The 25,886-nt window shown below is 44.4% G+C and overlaps 1 protein-coding gene across 1 annotated transcript in view; it reads left to right on the forward strand.

Annotated features, from left to right (window-relative positions):
* The window catches only part of PRDM6 (PR/SET domain 6), a 105,235-nt gene that overhangs the window by 49,283 nt on the left and 30,066 nt on the right, over nt 1-25,886 (forward strand). The window contains exon 3 of the mRNA XM_047093914.1: nt 22,961-23,088. Coding sequence (XP_046949870.1) covers nt 22,961-23,088 — 128 coding nt within the window. The remainder of the gene's footprint in view (nt 1-22,960; nt 23,089-25,886) is intronic.

The raw sequence follows: 25,886 nt of genomic DNA on the forward strand, positions 1-25,886 counted from the left end.
GAGTCACCACACCTAGTGTTTTTGGTTCCATTGACTGATTCACCCAGTGCTTAAAATGTGCAGATTTGGACTTGGGGTGCGGTATTGAATGGAAAGAAGGTGGAGATCCTGGAATCAACCTGAGCTGAACTCAGTAGGAGAGAGAAGAGTGTGAGGGATAGGCTGGGTGACAGGAGGGGGGAGGATGAAAGGGGGAAGGACGCATGGCCAAAAGGATGCTGCAGGAACGGGCTCCATTTGACATAAATGTTTTTATGATTTGTTTGTGAAAAGATGCTGACAGAACTCTAGCCCTTATTTCAAACGGCACTAAGCCCTGCATTTGATGTTTTTTAAGAAAAAGGAACTGTGTAATTGGTAGTCATAGTTTATATTAAACCTTTAAAAATACTCCAAGCACTGTGGCAAGCTCCTAAGACTTTCTAAGTGACATCATAATTATATCATAATTACTGTGATTGATGATTGATGAAAAAAATGGGCTACGTTCTAAGATACTGTAACATCTTTAATCTGAAATTATCTGTGCTGGCCAAATTGGCTTGCCTGTATTTTCTTTCACAAAACATTTGGTCTCAATTGTAGTTTTCTTCCTTTAAAAAAAAAAAGTAGAAAGGTCAGAAAAAGTTCAAAATGACATGATGGAATATATATTTGTTTGGAAAAATGATCTGGTTATTGCCATGGCAGCTATATTAAATTTTTAGGGTTATGTGATATAGTTTTTATATTAATACCATCTTTGAAATTTATTTACATGATGTAACAGCTCTGATGGTTACATTACATCCTTGAAAGCAAAAATGTACAAACTAGCTAAGATTTATGCAGCTTCTTAGCAGGATAAAATTATTCCGTTTTAAGGGGAAAAAAGATACTCGTTGGGTTTTAATTATAGCATTTAGAATATGACATGTGTTTAATTTATTGCAAAAGAAATGCAAAGATAGTTTATAGAAAGAAAATTCTTACCTAATAAAAAACGGCACATGTCTTAGTAAAGCTGTATAATTTTGCTTTGGAATGAAAGCAGTGGTCTGAGAAATGGGTTTCATGAATTGAGACGGTCTTTTGTGTTCATTCCCTCTTGTGTGTGGAATTGTTATACGTGTTTACTCTTGCTCAAGCTTTGGTTTCTAAAGAGCTTAGCGATCAGGGGCGCCTGGGTGGCGCAGTCGGTTAAGCGTCCGACTTCAGCCAGGTCACGATCTCGCGGTCCGTGAGTTCAAGCCCCGCGTCAGGCTCTGGGCTGATGGCTCAGAACCTGGAGCCTGTTTCCGATTCTGTGTCTCCCTCTCTCTCTGCCCCTCCCCCGTTCATGCTCTGTCTCTCTCTGTCCCAAAAATAAATAAACGTTGAAAAAAAAATTTTTTTTTTTAAAGAGCTTAGCGATCAAGAGAGGACACGTTCTTTTTTAAACGAAATTCCAATTTGGGGGATTATTGCTTCTAAAGTTGTTTGGAGGCCTCTTCCTTCATCAGACATGTCTCCTCCCTTTTTTAAAAAAAATTATTTTTATTTATTTATTTTGAGAGAGAGACAGAGCCCAAGCTGGGGAGGGGCAGAGAGGAGAGACAGAATCCCAAGTAGGCTCCACACTGTCAGCTCAGAGTTTGATGCAGGGCTTGAACTCAGAAGCTGTGAGATCATGACCTGAGCGGAGATCAGGAGGAGATGCTTGGGACGCCTGGGTGGCTCAGTCGGTTAAGCGTCTGACTTCGGCTCAGGTCATGATCTCGTAGTTCATGAGTTCAAGCCCCACATCGGGTTCTGTGCTGACAGCTCAGAGCCTGGAGCCTACTTCAGATTCTGTCTCTGTTTCTCTCTGCCCCTTCCCCACTTCATGCTCTGTCTCTTTCTCAAATATAAATAAAACATTAAAACAAAATTTAAGAAAAAGAGCAGACGCTTAACCAACCGAGCCACCCTGGCATACCAACATGTCTCCCCTTTGAAAGTGAAATTCAGAATCTGAGTCAAAACATTTTTAAAAAACGAAGTCATTTAGTTTAGGGAGTTAATTCTGAGTTATTACAAGGGTGAGTATAGAAGTTAAATATTACTGCCGAAGTAGAGAAAAGTATAAATTTTCTGAGGCTTCTCGTTATTATACTTCCTTGGTTTTATAACTCACTTTTGAGTGATTATACCCCAAGCACAGAAATTTTCTGTAAAATACATATCCAATTCTGATTGTTTTGAGGTTATAGAAATAATGTTATTTTCCCCCTTTAAGCTCTTACTTTAACTTAAAAAGAAATACCATATGATCCATCGAGCTAAAACTGAGATGATTTGGAAATTCATGTTCAAGTTGGCCTGTGCCTCCATTAATACTGTAAACATTATTGAATGCCTTGGCATTTACATTTTTAATTGATAACTGTATTTAAGTTAATAAAATTGTATAGAGGCTTTTAAAAATGGGTTAAAATTTGGTGCTTTTAATATGTAAGGTAATGGGGTCACTGAGCTATGGAAAAAAATTTCATTTTTCTAGAAATTGTCTTTGTAGTTGCATCGTGAGGCAGTACCCTAAGCCCTTTACATGCCTTATTTTCCTTAATCCTTACACGCCCTGTGGGGTGGTTATTCTCTTTTTACACATGAGAAACAGAAATTAAGTAATGTGCCTGAAATCACCCAGCTGAGGCTCCTGATTCCTGCTCTGCCCAGTTCCACTTAATTAACACATCACACTTGGGGATTGAAAATGCTGTCATTTTCTTGTGTAGTTTTTCAGAAATACTGAAGTAGTTGACATTTGTTGTGGAAAGGAAAACCTGAGCCCACCAGTAAAAAGCAGTGAAAATGCTGCAGTTTACTGAGCACTTACTACGTGTCAGGCACTTATGTGGATTTTCTCACTTCATCCTCGCGAACACCCTTGGAGGTCGCCCGAACATCTTTCCCATCTTACAGATGAGATCAGTGCTTTGCTCAGGATGACACGGCTCGTGATTGCTGAATGCAAGATTCGTACCCAGACTGTCTGATTCCACTCTTGTCGGGTCTCCTTTTCACTAAAATCGAAGAGCATCTGTTGCACATTTGTGGAATTGAATTCACTTGCAAGTCCGTGAAAGTTAAAAGAACATAACCGTTGAAAAGTTGATTCTTGCTTGTATTCTGCCGGTTGGAAACTATAGACGGCAACTAAATTTGCACAGGTGTAATAAAAAAGCCTGGGTCTTAGGGTTAAGTTATCCTGCCCCTCTCCGGGGCATCCAGATATTTTCATGTCTGCTTAAAATGGTTGTATTATGGCTTTTATCCTGCTGGATTCCAGCTGCCAAGTATTTATATTTAAGACACGTTTTTACATAGTTGTCATTTCACAGGATCATACGTGTTGGGCTGGGGCGTCTTCGTCTAATTTAATGTCCGTGGTTCTCAGTGGAGGCTGTGGAGGGTCAGGTTAAGTGTGACCTAGGGCACAAAGTTAGTACTGCCAGGCTTAGAATTAGAGCCCAGGCTTCCTGATCTGCAGCTCACCTAACAACAAATCCCCTAGGAAATATAAAGGCATAAGCCAAAGGAAGATAAACAGTGCTTTCATTTATAAAAATTTTACAGGTTACAAAGCAAGTGGTTCTACCAGGTGGAGTGATTTACTGTGAGCGTAGACTTTCTCCTGAGTAGGAAAAAATGGCGGCATCAAAGGGTTTGATCAAAGCCGGAAGGGAATGCTTTGGAGTATTAATAACTATTCACTCACTAAATCCAGCAACAGGCAGTGCTTAATGTTCACAGAGCTGAAACGCTGAGCTGCCTGATGTAATCTGGGCCACTCACATGATCTCTACCCTAAAAATATCTGTCTTAGGAGCTAAACCAACCTAAGGACTCTAGTCCAGCTTGCTCTTCCAGTGCTCCTGAAAATGTGATCCAAGGTTTACACACAACCAACACATCGAAACACATCTGCAATCAAAGACAAAAGGAAGGTACCGTAAAAGGACCATGGGAAGGCTAGAGTCTGTAGATCTGGAAGGAAGGAAATGAGAGTCAGGTCTGGTGCTTCAGAGACTGAGAAAGCAATCAGACTCTGAAGAGAACCTCCTCAAAAGTACATAGGACACCCCAAGAATTCTAGCTTATTTATTATTGGTGTTCTGATTTCCGTCTCTCCATTCATACTGTCCTAACTGAATGTGTGGAATTTGGCAGTAGGTGTGTGTGTGTGTGTGTGTGTGTATGTGTGTGTGTGTGTGTGTGTAAACACACCCCTTTGAGAATCCCTGAAAACTCTGAGCCTTCTTCCAATAGATGATTCATACACACAACCAGCATCTTGCCGAGACTTCTGGGTGTTGGTAGCCTCACCTGAAATATCTTTAAGGATCCCGTTGTGAGAGATCTCTCGACATTCATTCCTTTTGCCCACAGGTGCTTCCTGTGGAAAGAAGGAAATCCTAAGTCTTGTCTAAAAATGAGGAAGCATACAGGTTATCACAATGTGGTAATTAGACGGGTGCTTTCTTCGGGTGTTGACGTTAGTCATACCTCTGCTCACCAGAGGATTTGCAAACCTGGTGCCCCAGACATTGAGGTTTACTGGATCTCTTGGTTGGATTTCCGGGGAAGCATGCCTTGTGGACTGGACTGCCTCTCTAAGAACACAGGGCTGTCTCTTTGAGAGAAAACTCTGTGTCCCGTCCCCGGCTGCACACTTGGCGGGTCTCTGGGCCCAATGGCATCAAAGGGGCTTTATTAACAAGTCCACAGCAGCGCTGTTCGGAGGCCTGGCCGCTTCCATTTCTTGAGGCCCTTGATGGATCGAAAAGTGAAAAAAATGTTAAAACAGGGGTTACAAAAACAGTGGTGTACTTTAAATGTTTACCTTCAACAACTTTGTGCTTTTAATGCCAGAAACATAGAATTGCACTATTCCTAAGTTAACTACAGGCTTTATAAAAGTGTCCATTTATGGCTGACTACAGAGGACCTGCGTTTAGAGTGTGCAGAAGAGGCCTCTCTCTACCCTGTTGGTCTGTTTCTGTGATTGTGTCCATAACGTCATTGGGAGGTGACTTCAAAGGTCTAAATTTGAGGCTCTTTGTGAAAGTAAGGCAGCCCCTGGAGAAAGATCCGTAGCAACCTGTTCCAGAAGGTCCTGGGTTGTTCCTGTCACCAGAATTCCTTACCGTCTCCTCTGAGCTGCCTTTTTTTTTTTTTTTAAGAAGTTTATTTATTTTTGAGAGAGAGAGAATCCCAAGCATGTCAGCACAGAGCCCAATGCGGGGCTCCGTCTCACAAAACTGAAACCGTGAGATCATGACCTGAGCCAAAACCAAGAGTCAGATGCTCCACTGACTGAGCCACCCAGGCACCCCTCCTGTGAGCTTCTTTAGATGCCTGAGCTCTTGTACTGGGGCTCCAGCTGCACAGTCAGCCCTCTTGCCCTGCATCTCTAAGAGGACACACTTTGGACTGTGACAGGGGAAGGGTGTCAGGAAGGGGTATCTGTCCCACCCCCCCATGACTTCAGCCCTCGTTAGGGTATTTGAAATTCCTTTAAGAGGGCACACCTCTTTGAAGGATCACTTGGAGATAAAGCTCAAAATGCACGTATTCTTTCTGGAGTAATACTTTGACCTAGGTTCACAGCTCCCAGGATCCTAGTGAGGGGAGCCCTGGGCCTGGAAGAGAGGGCTTGAAACCTGTTGGAGGGAGAGCCACAGTTACCTTGAGGGAAGAATGAGGATAGTGACAGCCCTCAGCAGGGGCCAGATATGGGGGTTGGGGTGGGAGGAAGAACCCACATTTGCAGAGAGGCAGGTATGCCCAACTCTGGTAGCCTCTGCCCGTGCCCTTGACAGAAGTCTCCATCTAGGCGGCCTCCCCTCTGCAGAGACTGTTGGGCTGTTGTATTCTATTGTCTGTTTTCTCCCTCTCTTCCCCCACCCCCTTCCTTTTTGAGGGAGAGAGCCCTGTAAAAGGGGCAGAGAGAGAAGGAGAAAGAATCCTAAGCAGGTTCCATATTGTCAGCACAGAGCCCAAAATGGGGCTCACTCCCACAAACTGTGACATCATGACCTGAGCTGAAATCAAGAGTTGGATGCTTCACTGACTGAGCCACCCAGGCGCCCCTGTTGGGCGTTTTTAAGAGAAATGTTCATTTTGGCCGGTGAGGCAAAAAAGCACACACTTTCAGCCTACGTTGCATCTTTTAAAATTGTCATAGTTGGGTTCAACTCTGCTTTTGCTATGTGGGTCTTCCCAAAGAACAGATAGACGTGGTCCAGCACTTAAAACATAGTTACCTAGAAGGCATCCTGTCCTTTGGTCTATATCCTTCTGACTGTGGGTTTGTCTACATAGCCATCCACAAAATGGGCCACACCTCTATCGTTACATGCATCCACACCTCTGTCCGTACCTCTGTCCACACCTCCGTCCACACTTGCGTGCACACCTCCACCCACACCTCCACCCATATCTCCATCCAGCCGTCCAACCAGCTAGCCAGCCAACCCACCAACTGATATTTGTTGAACACCGGGCACTACGGTATGCCAGGCTCTGTGTTAATCACTGGGAATACTGTGGCAAATATGACAGAGTTCGTCTCTGCCTTCATTGAGGTCAGAGTCTGGCAGATTTTAATCAGATGTTTGTTCAAGGCTGCCTTCACCAGTCCAGAATTTGGTTAAATAACTACTTTGAACTCCTTTTTTTTTTTTTTTTTTTTTTTTTTTGCAAAATAGTAATGGATTACCCTTCCTCCCCGTAGGAACCCGATTTGATGGACATAAAATGTCCCATGGTTATGTGGCGAAATCTACAGATTGTGGTGCCAGAATAAATGTCTTCCGATTTGCTTTTTGCGTGTATGTCTCCTGTTGAACTGTAAATTCCTTGAGGGGTGGGGACCGGGCCTTAAGTTTTTCCTGCCCTGCGCCGAGCATGGTTGCTGGCACATGGTAACTGCATACTAAATGTTGAAACAGCACTGTCTGGGAGATCAGGCGCCCACATTTGAGGCTCACTATGACATCGCCTTCTGTCCTGGGTGCCTCATCTCCTGGATACTGATGGGAAGGAGCACTGTGGCAAACCACTGTATTCATTCATTCCTTCCAGACAGATGGTTCTGAGAACCCCAGACCCTTCCCTCTCCCAGGGATGAGTCTGTCTCTTGCTCTAGGACAGACATAGATTTCATTCGTTTTTTTTTTGTTGTTGTTGTTTTTTGTTTTTTGTTTTTTCCTGCGAGCAGTTATCTTTGGAAGACAGCTGTCTAAGGGCCCAACCTGGGGGGCCAGGCTTGGTCTAGGCCGCTTGTGGTCTTTATACTCCCATACTTTATACTCTCGAGTACTCTGACTCTGGTTATTGGCTGCATCTCTGCCATTGTCCTCTGATCCAGGGTAAGATGGTCTAAGTTGAATGTGTTGCTCAGCACTGTCTTGACTTGACGTAAGGAATGTCTCCTAAATCATCTAAGGTCTGAAAATATGTCGTTTGCTCTGGCCGCATGGTCATTTTCCCCTTAATAAAGTGTGTCTGACAATCACACTTTATTGGTGTGGTGAGGAAAAGAATGTCGTAGACTTGGGAAAACATAATAATTTAAGGAGTGACACATTTCAGTGAAGAAATAAAGCCGTAGACTGCTCTGAAAAGAAGTAAAACCATAGGAAACCATTACGTCATTGGGACAAACATTCAGTGCCTTCAGAAAGCTCTTGACTAAAAAAAGCAGGTGAGCTCTAGGGCCTGGTGTGCGTTGGGACTACGCATACATGGAAGTAGGTTTTCTCCCAGGGACATTCCCTCTACAAACATTCCCTACTTAGTACCTTGTAAGTATTTAATGTGATTGCTAACGTCGCCGTTTGCGCCTAGGCTCTGGTCCAAGCTGCTTCTTGGAAATCATATTCCTCAGTAGCTACCATGCTGAGCTGTAAAATTAGTAATGGTTTTCACCAAGGCCTGTGTGGTGTCATACTCAGTAGAATTTGTAAACCAGAAATTTCTACTCCAGTAAGGGTTGACTACTACTCCTTAAGACCCACTGCACGAACCATAGCTCCTTCAGTTCACACTGATAGTATTACTGGGATTATTTTAACAACATAAAGTTCCTCTTTCCGGGGCACTTGGGTGGCTCAGCCAGTTAAGCATCCGACTTTGGCTCAGGTCATGATCTCATGGTTCATGGGTTCGAGCCCCGTGTTGGGCTCTCTGCTGACAGGTCAGAGCCTGGAGCCTGCTTTAGATTCTGTGTCTCCCTCTCTCTCTCTGTTTCTCCCCTGCACATGCTCTATCAGTCTCTCTCTCTCTCTCTCTCTTTCTCAAAAAAATAAAAAGAGACATTAAAAAAACAGAGCAAACATTAAAACTTTCGTTATTCATACTCATTCAGAATAACGGGCATAGGTTAAAGCAAAACTATGCTTCATTGGGGCACCTGGGTGGCTCAGTCGGTTAAGCATCCGACTTCAGCTCAGATCATGATCTCAGGGTTCATGGGTTCGAGCCCTGCGTCGGGCTCTGTGCTGACAGCTCAGAGCCTGGAGCCTGCTTCAGACTCTATGCCTCCCTCTCTCTTTGTCTCTCTCTCTCTCAAAAATAAATAAATGTTAAAAAAAAAAATTAAAGTTCCTCTTTCCTGTTTCCTTGCCCTTTTTTTAACACTGATCCTTTCTCACATGTAGCACATTGTTGTGGTTGTTTATATCTTTCTCGAAATCCACCTTTCAGTTACGTGAGAAAGGAGGACGAGTAACTGAGCATGTGTCCCAGCCGGGGTCTGAGATGAGTCACACGGGTGCACAGCAGGACTCTGACGCTGGGCACTGAGGTCCAGTGCTGCCGATCCCTTTCCATCTCAGCAAAATGAAAATGAGAGAAGAGCCGGAAAGAGAGGGTAGAGCGGGGAGGTGTGCTGTGTTACCCATTCATTTCAGTATACGGAGAAAAGCATGGTGATAACGTGTCCTGCCCTTTGTTTATAGCATGCACAGTTCATGGCAGCAGTCTGTATAACCCCACGCTGGCACTTAATAACTAGGAGAAGATACAGGCTTTCTTGATTGCTTAGATCTAAATGTTTATTCGAGCTTTCAGGAGCATTTTCCTTCATTTACAGAGTTCTCTCTGATGAACGAATATCCATTTAAAATGTGGGCTCTGTACATATGAAGCAGGTTTTCACAGGCTCCAAATTTACTTCATTTGTAAACATATTTAGTGGAGGTCAGGGCTTCTTATTGGTTGCTTTGATTAAAACTGGGTTTTTAGGGGCACCTGGGTGGCTCACTGGGTTGAGCCCCCGACTTCAGCTCAGGTCATGATCTCGCAGTCTGTGAGTTCGAGCCCCATGTGGGGCTCTGTGTGGACAGCTTGGAGCCTGGAGACTGCTTTGGACTCGCCGTCTCCCTCTCTGCGCCTACCCCACTCATGCTCTGTCTGTCTGTCTGTCTCTCTCTTAAAGATAAACATCAGAAGAAAAAAATTTTTTAAACTGAACTGAGGCAGTTTTTAAATGGGTAGATTGTGAAAGTTCGTCAGAGACATTCGTGCTGATACTTTAAAAAAATTTTTTTAATGTTTATTTTTGAGAGAGGGAGAAAGTGTGAGCAGGGGAGGGGCAGAGAGAGAGAGGGAGACACAGAATCGGAAGCAGGCTCCAGCCTCTGAGCTGTCAGCACAGAGCCCGACGCGGGGCTCGAACCCACGAACCGTGAGATCATGACCTGAGCCGAAGTCAGGTGCTAAGCCAACTGAGCCACCCAGGCGCCCCATCGTGCTGATACTTTTAAAAAAGGGTCGGGGTAGGAAGAAATTGCTGCCTGAAAATGTTTCCAAGGCTGTCCTCGGCACCAGAGGATTAACCATCTTTTCCTTCCTAGCGTTGATGTCGTATGGGCACTGGAGACAGCTGTGTGCTATGGATATTATTGCTGTGACGGAGTAGAGGGAGAAAGATAGGATTGCAGCAGAGCCCGTGGATGGCACCAAGCCAGTGCCCTGAAAAATGGCAGACGTGTCACAGCTAACAGCTGGATGCAGAACTATTTCTCTTTAATTTGGACGGAGAAAATTTTTTTCACAGCAGGGCGCTCTCCAAAGAGTACAACATCAAAGAGGGCGGGTCTCACCAGTCAGACATGGGCTGGCTCCAGGATGGAGCAAAATGAATGAACTGTCAGGACTTTCCAGCGTAGACCGTGCTGCCAAGTGAAAAGTTAAAGGTTCAGTGGCTTGTTCAGATCACAGACAGAGTCCTGATAATGGAAGCCTGATTCCCCCAAAGTCTTCCTCTGATCAACAGACAGGGGATGTCTGAAGAAGACTCCAGATTGATGGATGGCAGGCCTCCTATCGACGGCCGCCGCTGTCCTCGGAGATAAGTGGGATTCACCCAGTGCCCTACCGCTCGGCTCCCGGGAGTTCTTGGGTCTCCGGGCGGGAATCTTCCCAGCTGCCCATTGTCTTCTTCCAGCCCGCCACTTAGCAGCGGCTGGCCCGCAGTGTGACCAAAATATCCATTTGTGTTGCTTCACATGGCCAGCTCTCTGCTGCAGGCTTCACGAACACCACCACGGGTGTTTTACAGTTTATTGACACTTTTCAACTGTTTTTCTGATTACCATATTTCAGTCTTGACGTATATGTTAGTATTATCTGCAAGCTCCACATAAACCTCTAATGATTTTCTAATATTTCTGGAACTTGATGAATGGGAATTGACAGAGTACAGTATATAGCTTTATATCAGCATTACTGAAAATACAACAACGGTGTATATAACCATTACTCATTTATTTTATGGGGCGTTTATTACTTGACCTTTGAAGCCTCGTCTTAAAATCTTGGCATTCCAGACATTCCAAAATAGGCCAGACCAAAGGGAGAGCAAAGGGTTTGCCTTTTAGAAATAACAGCACAGTAAGTTCATTCTAATGGAAGGAGGAACGAGAAATTGTCGACATGAGAAACCTGTAGTTAGATATTTGAGGTAAAAGCTGAAAAACAACACGAGTAGATACGGGCACACGAGCCACTTTGTGCTTGAATCAAGAATCTTTCCTTCTAAAATAGGCTTCTTCATCTGTAGACTTCAGTGTCACCCAGTTTTTTGATGTTCTGTGTCGTCATTTTTTTTTAATTTTTTTTTTGTTTATTTTAGAGAGAGAGGCAGAGCATGAGCGGGGGGAGGGGTAGAGAGAGAAAATGAGAGAGGGAGACACAGAATCCAAAACAGGCTCCAGGCTCTGAGCTTTCGGCACAGAGCCCAGCGCGGGACTCAAACTCAGTAACAGCAACATCATGACCTGAGCTAAAGTCGGGTGTCTCCCCCCACCACCCGCCCACCGGGTCATTATTACCCCTAGAAGGAGAGTGAGTTTTCACAGAACTGGAGAGTTGTATCTCTCCTGAATTGCATGGTGGCTTTGTGTCAGTTTTACTAACAGATTAAGTAATTCTCAGTAAAAGGGCGTTTGCTCTGAAAATAGGGGTTTGTTTCACACATGACATTATTAATCGTTATGTACATTTTTATGAGCCTCACTCGGAGAATTACCGATGCTTTTAAAGAAAACGCTTTCCATTTCTCCCTGATAGAACAAACGGGAGATGATGGAAAAAAGCCATAAGGGAGTGGCTGGCCTGTGACTCGGGGCATTTGTCCTGGTCACTTGTTAGTATAGATGGCATGTCTGGGGGCAAGTCCTTTAACCCTTGTTAGCCCAAGGTTTCTCGTCTGTAAAACAGACTAATGGTCCATCCCACCTGCTAGCTCCGTTATGAGGATCAAATAAGTTTAGGACAGTATCTTATAAACTAAAGTACCATACAGATGTGTATAATGCAGTCATTCACTGCTGTTCTTTTTTTGTGTTAAGGAGGATGCAGATTTGCTCCTCATTTTTTAAAAAAAATTTTAATGTTTATTTACATTTGAGACAGACAGAATGCGAGTGGGTTAGGGGCGGAGAGAGAGGGAGACCCAGAATCCGAAGCAGGCTCCAGGCTCCGAGCCATCAGCACAGAGCCCAACGTGGGGCTCAAACTCATGAGCTGTGAGATCATGACCTGAGCCGAAGTCGGTTGCTCAACCGACTGAGCCACTCAGGTGCCCCGATACTCTCTTCGTGTTTAAAGCATTGCTCAGTGGCCTCTTTTCTCAAGCTTTGATCTAGCTTAATTTAAAAATCTATGCTCAAAGAGGTTGGGAGCCCACAGTGCCGGGGTTCCTGCTGTCTTCCTCTCGAGACTGGGAGGCAGTGGCCCAAAGCCCTGACTCACAGAGCTCCCTGTCGATCTGATGCTCTAGGCTGCCATCCGTACATGTCCCTTGCTCCTTATCCAGTATGCTTGATTGCTCAGACGGCTCGCCTACCTTGATTGTGTTCAGTGTTCACAGAGGAACGAGGTGCTCACTATACGTTGGGGCCTCCCCTGGCCAAATAATGTCACTGACTTCAGAGGTCAAGCAGTGCTACGTAGTAGGTGATGTTCAATGAGGGGGTTTTGGGGTCTCGAAGCCACAGTTAATTAAAATGCATGCAAGGACTGCCTGTTCATTATAAATAGGCTCCAGGTATGTTCTGAAGGCGGTGAGGTACCTGTGTCTTTGGGATGGGATTTTTGTAACCCTGCATTAAAACCAAAGACTGAGTAAGCTTAGGAGATGGGAAATTTAGCACTGAAGAGGTACTTCCTTAGCGTTTTCTGTGTGGTGTTCTCATCCATCCAGCACTTTAAAATGCTTTGTTTTATCGTTTAATAGGCTCATCTGGGAGATAAAACTAGAATATCTATTCTGGGTTTTTAAAATTAATTTTTTAATGTCTGTTTATTTTTGAGAGAGAGAGGGAGAGCCCGCACGCCCACATGAGCAGGGGAGGAGTTGAGAGAGGGAGGCACAGAATCCAAAGTAGGCTCCAGGCCCCCATCTGTCCACACACAGCCTGATGCAGGGCTCGAACCCACGAACCGTGAGATCGTGGCCTGAGCTGAAGTCAGACACTTAACCGACTGAGCCACTCAGGAGCCCCTAGAATATCTGTTTTATTCATACACCTTGCTTGTGTCGTTTCGGATCCGTTTCTTCTCTCTTTCTTTCAGCAGAAGTTGATTTCCTAGTCTGTGTAAAGACTCGTGTGAGGTGCCTGTGGATAAATTTAAAAAGCAATTACAGTGTATTCCTGCCCTCCGTGACCTTACAGGCTGGTCAACCCTAGCAGCAACGAGTTTGCTTACATTATACATACTGTCTTGTGGTCAGGGGCCACCATCTGGTTGGTTGGTCATGTTTGGGCTGAGGTTTCTTTACTAATTATAGTGATGGCCTAAGGATAGCAGATGTTCTTATACTGAGTGCCCAGCTCTGGTTTAAGAACTTCACATACACCGGCCCATTTGAGTTTTATATTCACCTGTATTTTTTTTTTAAGTTTATTTATTTATTTTGAGAGACAGCATGAGCGTGCGTGGGAGAGGGGCAGAGAACAAGAGAATCCCAAGCAGGCTTCTTGATGTCAGCCTGACATGGGGCTTGATCCCACAAATTGTGGGATCATAATATGAGGTGAAACCAAGAGTCGGACATTTAGCCAACTGAGCCACCCAGGTGCCCCTATATTAGCCCTTTGATGTAGGGACTGTCATAAGCACCATTTTTTCAAAGAAGGTCTCAGCATCTTCAAGAGGTTAAGTGACTGTCTAACGTCACTTGGTTACTCAAGGGGGAGCCAGGCTTACAACTCCACATGCCCTCCCCAGTTGCTCTTAACCAGAGTGACTCCTGTGGCATGTTTTCCCTGGTAATACTTAAGAAAGTCCCCCTAACAACCATACTGTTGAAAGTAAGAGTTTTGATTTAGCAGCAGAGGTATTCTGGTTTGTAAGTGTTCACGGTCAAAACAGTGAAGAATTATTCTTTGTGGCATTAGTTGTGTTAGCTCTCCCTGGGCCACAAAATATTTGCTCCCTGCCCCTCCTGACCCAGAGGAATCCCACAGTAAAACGTTATTATGCATCTTGGCAAACAATATATTTTTTCAATTGAGGTTCTCAAATCCCTAATACACTTGCTTATTGAAACCTTGCTTTTCTGAATTTTACAGAAAGAGGGGGCCAGATGAAGGCACTGTGGAGAACAGGCTGAGAAGATAAGAGAAGCCATCTTTTTTTTTTTTATTTAATGTTTGTTTATTTTTGAGACAGAGACAGAGCATGAACGGGAGGAGGGGCACAGAGCGAGGGAGGCACAGAATCCAAAAGAGGTTCCAGGCTCTGAGCTGTCAGCACAGAACCCGACGCGGGGCTTGAACTCACAGACCGTGAGACCATGACCTGAGCGGAAGTCGGACGCTCAACCGACTGAGCCACTCAGGCACCACAAGGCAAACCGTCTTTGTAGCTCTTCTTCCCTGCGTCCTCCGTGTGCTTAGGTTTTCAGATCTGAACCCAAAACCCCCCAAAGACCACTTCTTGGCTCTTGTTGTAACAGTTGTTGATTACATTTCAATAATCACATGCAATGTGTCTTTGCATTTCATAGAATTGGCAGAAGTTAGGTTCAAGGAGGATGTAATATTTTCTTTTAGAAAGCCCTGGTGGATAGTGTTCGGAATGGAGTTTAATTGCATTTAGCGGTGATTTTTTTTCCCTCAGGCTTCGAGTAAAAGCTAAGATCTTTAGGAAGCGACAGAATTATTGTGAAAATTCATTTCCGTTCATTGCAGCGTGTTTTGAGGTCCTCCTCCGGGCACGTGCCAGGCCCCGTGTTAGACGTTTGGGCATAAAATATGCTCCGTCACGTCAGCCACCCGGTAAAGACTGAAAGTGGCTGGCATTTCAGCGCACAACCAAATGCTGGTGTTTGGGGCCTGGGCACAGGGACAGGCCAAGGTGTGGAAATGAAGGAGAGGGGCCAGAGATGTCTCCCTGCTCACTGAAAATTGGCTAATCGTTTTCCTATAAAACCTGGGGATCTTTTTTTTTTTCTTTCCATGCCAAAGTTCAAGGACCCATGTTCTGGAAGGAACAGATTAGTATTTATGCTATTATAATGCATGGTCCTTTGGTCTGCAGTCACTGGCTCTTTTCAGGGTACTTGGAACAGTGGATGAGGTGACCCAGGCATGGCATCTCCCAGTGGGAAAGCAGAGGTATGGAGGCTGGAAGAAGGCCTGGAGATGAGGCCTCAGTCTGCCACTGACTAGTAGTCAAGTCTCGCTTTGTCTAAGCCACTAACTTTTGGAGCCCCCATTTTCTTAGGTCAAACCTGATCAGTTTGGAACAGATGGTCTCTGAGGTCCCTTCCAAATCTGATTCTCCTGGGCTTTAAATTTAGCCAAGGTACTCAGCGTCCTAGCAGAAGAATGGGCGACCGAAATCTTCATGGAGGTCTGTCCACCGGAGAAAGTGCTCTGCCTGTGGTGTTTTTTCAGACAGGTCCCCCCAGTTCACTGCGAGCCCTTGGTGATGTCCCAGCAGCCGCCTCCAAGAGCAGGGGTGAGGTTAGGTGAGCTGGCTGGGTGCTTTCTGGCGGACTTTCTTTTTATCTGTTTTTATAGTGAAATTACTTTTATAACTTCTTTGACTTCAAGGGGGTCCTTTGGTTAAAAAGATCATTGAAAGCCTCTGCTGGTAAGAATGAAAGAAATGAACCCAGCTCTCTCACTCCCTGGAAAACTACAGCACAGAAAGCTTGGATCGCAATCAGATGGGCTTCTGGGCAGCACAGGCGTAATGAATGTTTGCCGTGTTTCCAGGTTATCAGTTCAAAAGGGTTTCCTTCAGAGTGCCCCCAGTTGTCACAGACTGATTTTTAGTCGTACCAATAATTCCTTTAGGGCTGGGATTACAGACTGAAATGCTTCATGAGGCCAAGCTGATAAGTAAATTACTGAAGTTGGGAGCATGTAAGACAATAGGGAGTGGTGCAGAACCACAGGGTTGGCCTAAAGGGGGTGATCTTTTCTCCGCCTCGGTGGATTATTGCCAGAGAGTGGGGACTCACCTTCTGATTTTACTTTTTGAGAACAGTTGGAAATTTCCAAGTTTTTAAAACACGGTGGAAGAAAAACCAAGTTGGCCACTTGCCCAAGTCCAGCCCGAGAGCCTGCTGGGTTTGCAACTCTTGCTTCAGAGAAACTGATGGCTCAGAGCCACCGATATGTACGAATTACTGTCATTCAGAAGGAGGTTTTACTGCTTTTTATAAATTAAAAATGAGCCCAACTTACTTGCTTCCTTACATTGTTTCTATGATGATGATTATCATTAAATGTAAATTGGCAACATTCATAAATGACAGAGCCGTGGACAAACCACTCAGGATTAGGATGTATAACACAACCTGGGTGGATTTTTTTTTTAATTTTTTTTTCAACGTTTATTTATTTTTTGGGGGGACAGAGAGAGACAGAGCATGAACGGGGGAGGGGCAGAGAGAGAGGGAGACACAGAATCGGAAACAGGCTCCAGGCTCCGAGCCATCAGCCCAGAGCCTGACGCGGGGCTCGAACTCACGGACCGCGAGATCGTGACCTGGCTGAAGTCGGACGCTTAACCGACTGTGCCACCCAGGCGCCCCATTTTTTTTTTTTAATTTTTTAAGCTTATTTATGTGTTTTGATAGAGCACGAGTGGGGGAGGGACGGGGGGGTGCAGAAATTCCAAGCAGGCTCTGTGCTGTCAGCTTGAACTCAGGAACCGGAGATCATGAACGTGGATGTATTTTTTATTGCTCTTGTTGTCCTTTAAAGTAGACTCTTCTTCTAGGACCCTAAAGTCATGGGAGACAGTGGTGCTTCTTGGTATCCAGGATTGAAATAAATACACACCTTTCACACGGTGGTTTTCGTTTGATGTCATGTGTGGTTTGTAATAAGCAAGAACGTGTGGTCATTCTTTCCATCATGTGTGGCATCCCAGTAAATATTACTGGACTGAAAACTGCAAAAATCCCCTTAAAGAGGTAAGAATTAGCGTTCACCCTTACTTATCTCTCCAGTCGCATTGATAAAAGAGAAAAGAGAAAGCACAGACCAAAAATAAAGGTTTTAAAATAGCAACAACAAGGATCACAGAAGAAATCAGGGGCTGTTGACATAGTCGTACATACTCCAAACATTTTCCTAGGAAGATAACACAGATAACGTTTTAACCTTGGGTAATATAGTCAGCTTCTCTATTTTAACAACACATGCAAACACCCAACTACAAAGAAATGAGTGCCTAGGTTTTCATTTATTTTTCTCTCTCTGATTTTTTGGAAAAGAATCAGAAAAGCATAAAGTATGATATAGAAATGCCAGTATGTGGGCCAGCCAAAAAGTAAGTATTAAGCTTTTGCCATATTGGCTTCAGATTTTTTTTTTTTTTTAAGAAAAATGAAACTTTTCAGGTAAATTCCCCTTATTTTACCTCCATTCCTTTTTCCCCAAGGCCAGCGCTCTCATAAAGTTATCATGAACCCCTCCGGTGAACCTTTTCAGAATTTTACTGTATGTATCTTTAGCTCTCACTACTTGTATATTGCAGTATACGCTTTCATAAAGTATGCTACTGAGTGTTGTATATTTTGAAATGTTAACAAACCGTATCATGTGTATCAATCTGCAGCCTGTTTTTCCTTAATCTTTCTTTGTTACTGTTTTTTATCTTATCTTTATTTATGAGAAAGAGAGACAGAGTGGGAGCAGGGGAGGAGCAGAGAGAGAGGGAGACATAGAATCCAAAGCAGGCTCCAGGCTCTGAGCTATCAGCACAGAGCCCCATGCGGGGCTCGAACTCATGAACTGCAAGATCATGGCCTGAGCTGAAGTCAGACACTTAGCCAACTGAGCCACCCAGGTGCCTCTATATTTTTATTAGAGAGAGAGAGAGAGAGAGAGACAGACTCAGAGAGAGACACTCAGAGAGACTCTAAAGCAGGGTCAATGCCCAGTGCAGAACCCGATTCAGGACTTGATCCTACAATCCCTGGGATCACGACCTGATCCAAACTCAAGACTTGGGCACTCAACTGACTGAGCCACCCAGGTGCCCCTCAACTCTCTGTTTTTGATATTTATCCATATCAACTAGATCTGAATACAAACAGATCTAATTCATTTCCTTTAAATGTTTTGTACTATTTTATTGGGTAATTAAAGCGCAGTTTGTCTTTCTGATAAAGGGTATTTCCATTATTTCTCATTATTTACTATTACAAACAGTGCTACAGTGAATGCCCTTGGACTTGTCTCCTGGGGCGCTGGGATTTCAGTGGGGGTAATTTCCTAGAAGTGATATTGCTGAGTCATAGGATTTACACATCATCAGCTTTATTTCAATATTGCCAGAGTGTTTTCCAATATGACTGTGCTGTCTTACACTCGTTTTCAGCAAAGCTGGAGCTACCTTTCTAAAACCAATATGCCAGATACACTTGGTATAGTTTGGAGAGTTTTCTACTTGAAAATTTTACTTCACTTCCCACCAAGTATCCTGTGTGTGTGTGTGTGTGTGTGTGTGTGTGTGTGTGTGTGTGTGTGTGTTTTACATGTATTTCCTCCACTTCCACACGGTTATTGGTTTGACTTCCTTAGAACAGAGCATGGGGCACCTGGCTGGCTCAGTCCATTGAGCATCTGACTTTGGCTCAGGTCATGATCTCATTGTTGATGAGTTCGAGCCCCGCATGGGGCTCTGTGCTGACAGCTCAGAGCCTGGAGCCTGCTTCGGATTCTGTGTCTCCCTTTATTTCTGGCCTTTCCCCACTCATGCTCTGTCTCTTTGTCTCTCCAAAATGAATAAACGTTAAAAAAACAAAACAAAACACTCTGCTTTATTCAAGTGTTCTTCCAGAATGAGTCTTTCCCTTAATATAAATTTCACTCTCTTACCTTCATTCTCACTATTGGAATGAACAGAATTTGTGACCTTGTTGACATTTTCATAGATCTTGAGAGGATTGTCTAAACACTTTATGCATGGTTTCTTTTGAAAGGACATGAAAACAAAATAAATGTCGGTATCAGCATTAATTGATATCCTTAAATTCCTTACGTTTTTTTTTTTTTTTTAGTCCTACAGGTATCTAAATTTTCATTTTACTGTCCCACAAATATAGATGTTAATGCAATGTCCAAGAACACCTTCTTGAACTTGGAATTGTTGTTCTAGCTTGAAACTTGTTGAAACATTTCTTCACTTCTAGTTCCTTCTGCCTTTTTTTCTTTTGATTTAACTTTATTTTTTATTTTTTAAAATTTACTTCCAAATTAGTATATAGTGAAGCAATGATTTCAGTAGATACCTTAGTGCCTTTTACCCATTTAGCCCATCCCCCCTCCCACAACCCCTCCAGCCACCCTCAGTTTGTTCTCCATATTTATAAGTCTCTTTTGTTTTGTCCCCCTCCCTGTTTTTATATTATTTTTGTTTTTAGTTCCTTGTGTCTTGGGAAAAGAAAGTTGGGCCCTGCCTGATACAGTAGATGGATATAGGCTCACTGTCCTTGTATAGTTTGGTTACATGCAGAATTTTGCACATAGTGCATCCTTTAAACAACAGGAACAACAACAACAAAAAAACACCTGAGCTCTTAAATGGAAACAAAGTTGAACTGATGATGGATGGTGATGATAGGGCCCAAGTGAGTACCTAGGGCTTTTCTTAGTTCCTGCTCAGTGCTCACATTTGGGTATCTTCGTTTTCCCGCTTGGATTCCCCTTCTACTCGAGGAATGAACAGAAATACGTGTCAGTGCCTTCTGGCCCCTTGTTTCTTGTTCTAGAAACACTGAGTTTAAATGTGAACTCTTGCGGGGGGGGGGGGGCGCCTGGGTGGCTCTGTCAGTTAAGCATCTGACTCTTGAGTTCGGCTCAGGTCATGATCTCACAGTTGGTTTCTTTGAGCCCCGCACTAGACTCTCCGCTGACAGTGTGGAGCCTGCTTGGAGATTCTCTCTCTCCCTGCCCCTTCCCCCCTCAAAACAAATACATTTTTAAAAACCTTACAAAAAAAAAAAAAAGATAAATGTTCACATTTAACATCACAGACCAGAAGGGGTCCAGGATGACCTTGAGCCAAGTATACAGGCGTACATTTTCGGCCCCTCTAAAAACTTTGGTTGGGGACCACGAACCAGGACCAGGAGGCACTGGTCTTATTATGATGAGCCCCCTTGAGGAAATGCCACGTGCTGTGAATATATGTTGTCATGATGTGACATTTTGTGACATAGTTATGACATTTATTTCGGGGGGACTTAGGTTAAACAGATGGTGTCACTGAGGACTGTGGTATAGTGCACGAGGAAGGTGACTCGGGCTGATGATGGTGACGGTGGAGAGAGAGAGAGACCGTTCTTGGAAAGCATGTAGGAGGCAAGTTCAACTCCATTGGGTGATGGCTGGGCACTGGGGGCCGAGGGAGAGAACAACATCAAGGTCGAATGAGTTTCCTCAACTCTGGGGGCACGGCTATGGGATCTGACAAAGTACCTGCGAGTTTCGTCACTTTTCCATTTGAGTTAGCGTAAAGTCGGTATTAGCGGAAGCCGGGGAGGCACAGCCTCATGTCCTATGCTACGTTGTGTGATGTTGGGAAAAGGCCTGACAAATAGCCACCTACTTTTCCCCTCAAGGCAAGTAGCAGTTCCAATCAAGCAGGCAAAAATGATAGGATTCCTGTCGTCATACTACATTTAATTTGGGGGGATTTTTGCTAAGACAAGAGTATAGGGAGAAACCTTTTTATACCCATTTTCAAGACTGACTGGCTTGTGCCTGGTGTTCAGATGAGCCAGCGTCCAAGTGACACCCGTTACACGTAAATACTAGAGTTTCATGTGCTGCTGATGAAATGGGCTAGAAGCACCAAGGAGAATTGTCCTCCTCAAAACGCTTCATAATTGTTTTCACTCGCAGCTCTCAAGGGAAGTTGGTTCGTGGGGGAAAGGATAGGGCAGAGGGGCTGGGTTGTCAACATTTCTGGCTCCATTTTAGGTAAACATTGGTGTCTGAGGAACTAATGGCTTTGTTCAGCGTCCCACGGGTTGTCAACAGCAGAGTCACGGTTGAGACTTTGAATCTTCGGAACCAGCTTCCTAAAAAGGAAAGCAGAAACCCCTGCCACATAATACAGTGGGATCTAACCTAAATGCAAAGTCTGTCTTTAGGTGGTTCAGGGAGCAGATACATCTACCTCATGAAATGATTCCATTCCCTTGCCCTCATCCTCAAACTAGGAATTGCAAGAAGTCATTAATCTTAACTATAATATAATCCAGGAGTCTCTTTATTCTTCTCAGGCGACATTGATTATCAGTTGTGATCGGCCTGCTGCGCTACACTTTCTTCTCCAGCAGTTCCCTCCATCAGATTGATGTCTTGTCTTTGAGGGGTGGGGGATGTCTTTGAGATGAGGGGAGAGGTTGGGGGTGGAGACAAATGAGCAAAAACAACAACAAAACCCAAAACCCAAAAAAACAAGTCATCTGTTTTAAAATGACTAGAGATAATAAAAGAAACTGTCATCACTAAGCCCTTTGGCCCCCAGCACAGAAATGCTGAGCTAAATTAATCTGAATCACTGTACTAATTTTAGTCTCTAGTGTAACCAGTGAGGCTCTCTGTAAGACTTGTTCTCCATGTGTGTTTGGAAGAGAGCAATGGAAAAGGCTGATGAGAGGGTAAGAGACATGACTTCCAGGATGCGGTGGGCAACACTTCAGCAATTACCAGGATCCCATCACTATTGTATTTGAAAAGGACCAGTCGCATCATGGTTCCTTCTGAGAACTGCACCCCTTGCCTCCCAGATGCCCCCTAGGACTGGGATTCCCTTCTGGAATGGCTGTATGTATGGAAGCCCCCAACCTCACACCCCTCGAGAGACCACATCCTCCAAGCTCCCCAGGGCTCACCTGGTTTCTGGAAACAGGAGCTGATGACCTCTGTGGTCGGCTCAGACTCTGCCTTTGCTGGGTTGGCTAGTGTTCCGCGTGAGACTTTTTGTCCCATTGTCCCTGCCTGGTTTGAAACAAATTTCATTTCCTTGTATGTGATCTTTAAGAAATTTTTTTTTAGTGTTTATTTTTTGAGAGAGAGAGGGAAACAGAGGATCTCAAGCAGGCTCTGTGTTGACAGCAGACATCCTGATGTGGGGCTCGAACTCACGAGCTATATAAGATAATGACCTAAGCCAAAGTTGGACGCTTAATCAACTAAACGGCCCAGGCCCCCCTCCTTGAATGTGATCTTGAAAGAAGAGTTGCTTAGAATGACCTCAAGCAGTCATTAGTAGACCAACCTCAGTTAAGACATTTACAATCCCTAGGAAATAGTCATTCTCTGCCCCCCCTTTCTCTTCTTGAGGGTCTCTCTTTTTTGATGGCTGCCCTAATAGTTTCAGGTGCTGACAACAGCAGTCCCATATTCTCTGAGAGGTGAGAGCCCTTTTATTTCATCTGAATGAGAGCCTGTTGTGTTTTGTTTTAACCAGTTCTCTGCACGTCTATAACATTCCACCTGCTTTCTTCCCCGGGGTCGCCCGGCTCGTCTAACAGACGGTTACTGCGTCCCGAATGCCTTCGAACAGTTACGTGTTTGAGCCCGGGGGCCTCTCGTGTGGATGTTCCAGCCATGTCAGCATGGCCTCTCCCTTCAGCTTGTTTTGTTTATCCGGCAGCTCATTACTTAGGAGTAGCCTGTCAAAATAGGTTAAATATCCTTTGGGAAACATGGTCACTCACATCCTCGAGATACCAGAAATATGTTGAATACAGGGGAAGATCGGCTTGATAAGAAAAACGGGATCGACTTGCATCACCCAAAAATATTTTCCTGCTATTCCGGTTGAGTTTCCGCGAACATCAATAAAGCTCTAGCGAACCTACAGGCCATAAATTTCTGCAGCCGACGCATAAAGACACCAAGGGAAGCAGGGAAAATGATTGCTGATGATTCGTTCTAACTACTTGACCTTCTGACCTCTTCTCTAGATATATGACCAAGATGGAACACTACAGCACTTTATTGATGGTGGGGAACCTAGTAAGTCGAGCTGGATGAGGTATATCCGATGTGCAAGGCACTGCGGAGAACAGAATCTAACAGTAGTTCAGTACAGGTAACGTATGTACCTTGATTTACCACTTCAACGTAGCTGAAGCCCTTTGGCTTGCGTGTACAAATTCAGGCTTGCTGCTGGTTTTAAAACCCTGCAGAGTCCTGCGGAACCCTGTGAGGACTGGCAGACATTGTTTTCCTAGGTTTTTGGAATCTCCTTGGTTCTTGCAACCACACTATCCCGAGAGTTCAGGAGTAAAGATGCCTCCCGGAAGGGCCTCTTTTACTCGGTGCACGTGGTGTCGTTACTTCCACGCCACTGCCTGAACATCCACAAGTGCCTGAATGAGCTGGGAAAACTTGCCGATGCGGGGTGATTCCCCCACAGCCGGTGTGTGCCTGCGTGTAGATAGGAGTTCAGAGATGCAGCCCCAGATCCCGTGCACCCTGCCGTCTTTAGGCTTTCTCCCTCGGAAAACAGTGTCATTTGCACAGAGACGTGGGAGGCCAAGAACTAACTCTCAGCCTGCTCCAGGCTGCTTTTCCCGAGCTCTTCAGCTCAGCAGCCATGGCTGAGCCAGAATAACCCATCCCGGTCCCTCAAAAGGTGTCAGAGTGTTTGGCTTTGGCCCTTTGACCATTCAAGATACATGTCGGGTGATCAGGCAGTTCCAGAACGTGGAGAAGCCGCCGGTTCCCTGAGAAGTTTGGGCAAAGCCCAAAGGGTAACAGACCCAAAGTGGAGCCAGCCTCATTTTCCAGAATCCCGTTGGGAGGCCTGTGGCTGGGGTGGGGTGGGGGGAAGGTGGGGAGGGGCATGGGAGGGGCAGAAAAGCAAGGTGGATTCCCAGATGCCCTGCCACATCCGCTCAGTGCACCTGTTGGTCAAGCATTTCCACTTAGTGCTAAAGAAGGCTGAAATGGAGATGGGAACACAAAAACAGATCACAGAGAGGGGGGGAGAAAACCCTTTCCTCAAAATCCCTCGAAAACATGTGCCATATAAATATATGACCTCAGTTATAAACAGCCGTGTTCCCTTTAGAATCAGAAGCAACTGGTTAGCTTTATTAGGCACCACAGACACATCAAAGCAGAAGGTCCTGTACTCTGCAACTTGGCTTCTTGCCTGTGGCTATTTATTTTCTTTCTTTCTCCTTCTTTTTTTTCTTTTTTAGTTTTTAAACATGAAGCTTAAAAAAAAAAAAAAAGGGCTTTATACCCCTCGTAGGTATAAGGCTGCACAAATCTGGCTGGCTCTCCGAAGGTCTCCAGTTCAAAGGGAACATATTTGGGCAGCATGTGACTCACTGCCATGGTTTCCTGGGCAGTTATATTTCATTAAATAATGGTTTCAACGAAACCGTGCATGACGGTATTTGGTTACTTGACTGCAGCCGCATTTCTGTCATGAAGTTTTTATGAAAGCCGGAGCTAGAAAATTAGTAAAGGTTGGGTTTGTCCCTCCAGCAAGAGATAGTCTGGCCGGTTCCGTAATGAGCACCTGGGGAGCTCTTGAGGCAAATTCTGAATTTGGGGGAAACAAGAAACCCCTGAAGAGTAAGGCAGTTACCTGTCAGTAGTAAGTGGATTTTACAGCTAGCCTTTCATGATAGTGCTTCACCTTCTAGATCTCTCTGCCGATCTGTTTTCGATTACTTCGGATCTTTCTAAAATGAACTACAAAAACACAATTTAAAAAACTGGCATCCATCACCAGTGACCACGTCCAAGAGTAAGAAAATAGAAAAGTTGGACCCCGAAGAGCCAGCTTAATTTTTATTGTACATGAACGTCCTCTTCACAAAAAGTCAGCTGGTTTAGATTCATTCTGTTATGATTTGTAATATCTAAATGGAATTTTCTTCAAAGCGCCCTTGATTGATTGACCCTTAGCTGAACGTTTTGTTTTTATTTTGAGGCTGACAATAATGTTTGTTGGCGTGTGCTGTGCTTCAACTGCGTTGGGACGCCATGAGGCTATCTTTATGAGTCATCCAACCACAATACTAAATACATGTCAGCAAAGGAAATATTATCTGAAGAGGGAAAAATTCCTTTGATGTGCTTCAACATGCAGAGATTTCTGCGAGTTTTGGAAGCTTTGCCCGCTTGTAAGGAACGGTGTACCCTTACACATTTTTTTTCTTTTCTTTTTTTTTTTTTTGCCCACCCCTCCCTTTCGGCTTACTCTGTGCCTCAGAAGACCACCCATTGCTTGAAAACAGTTCTGTTCTTTCAGCAGCAAAGTGTGTCATTTGGTTTTTAGCACATTCATTTGCCGGGCGCTGTGTTTATATTAAGGGAAGCCAAACCGAGAGATGAAATGTTACAAGGGTGAAGTACAAAGTCGACTCAATTTTTCTCAAGTTAGGAGATGCCGGTGATTTATAGCTCGGCTCCAATTTTGATTTTTTTATGTAGCAGTGGAAAGAATTAATAAAATGCACAGCTCTTGGAGATGCGGAGGGAGGCAGGGTGGCGAGGTCCGCACAACTGGCTGGAGTTTTTGTCAGATATTCATAGAATGTTGGGAAAAACATTCTGCTTAGTTAGCAGTGCCCTCGTGAGACAGAATGGCAGCAAGTAAGGAAAATAACAAGATAAATGAAATTTTTGCAGCTGCAAGTAAAATATTGAGAATCTGCACTTTTTTTTTATTGATCTTTATGATCCTATTGCCAAGAGCCACTTTGTGGTGACAAAATATGTTGACAAGTGCATATCTCACTGCCATGAAAAATGTGGAGAAGGATTTGCCTTATGTCTGCAGTGTTCTACAAGGAGCCAATTGCCCTGCCAAGGCCATTCCTTACAGAAAGGCTAAATTTAAGGCCCACCAACCCTAAACACTTTTAT

This window comes from Lynx rufus, unplaced genomic scaffold, assembly GCF_022079265.1.
Source record: "Lynx rufus isolate CCGP_SWC_20201006 ecotype Redwood Valley unplaced genomic scaffold, mLynRuf1.p SCAF_1, whole genome shotgun sequence".
Taxonomy (NCBI): Eukaryota; Metazoa; Chordata; class Mammalia; order Carnivora; family Felidae; genus Lynx; species Lynx rufus.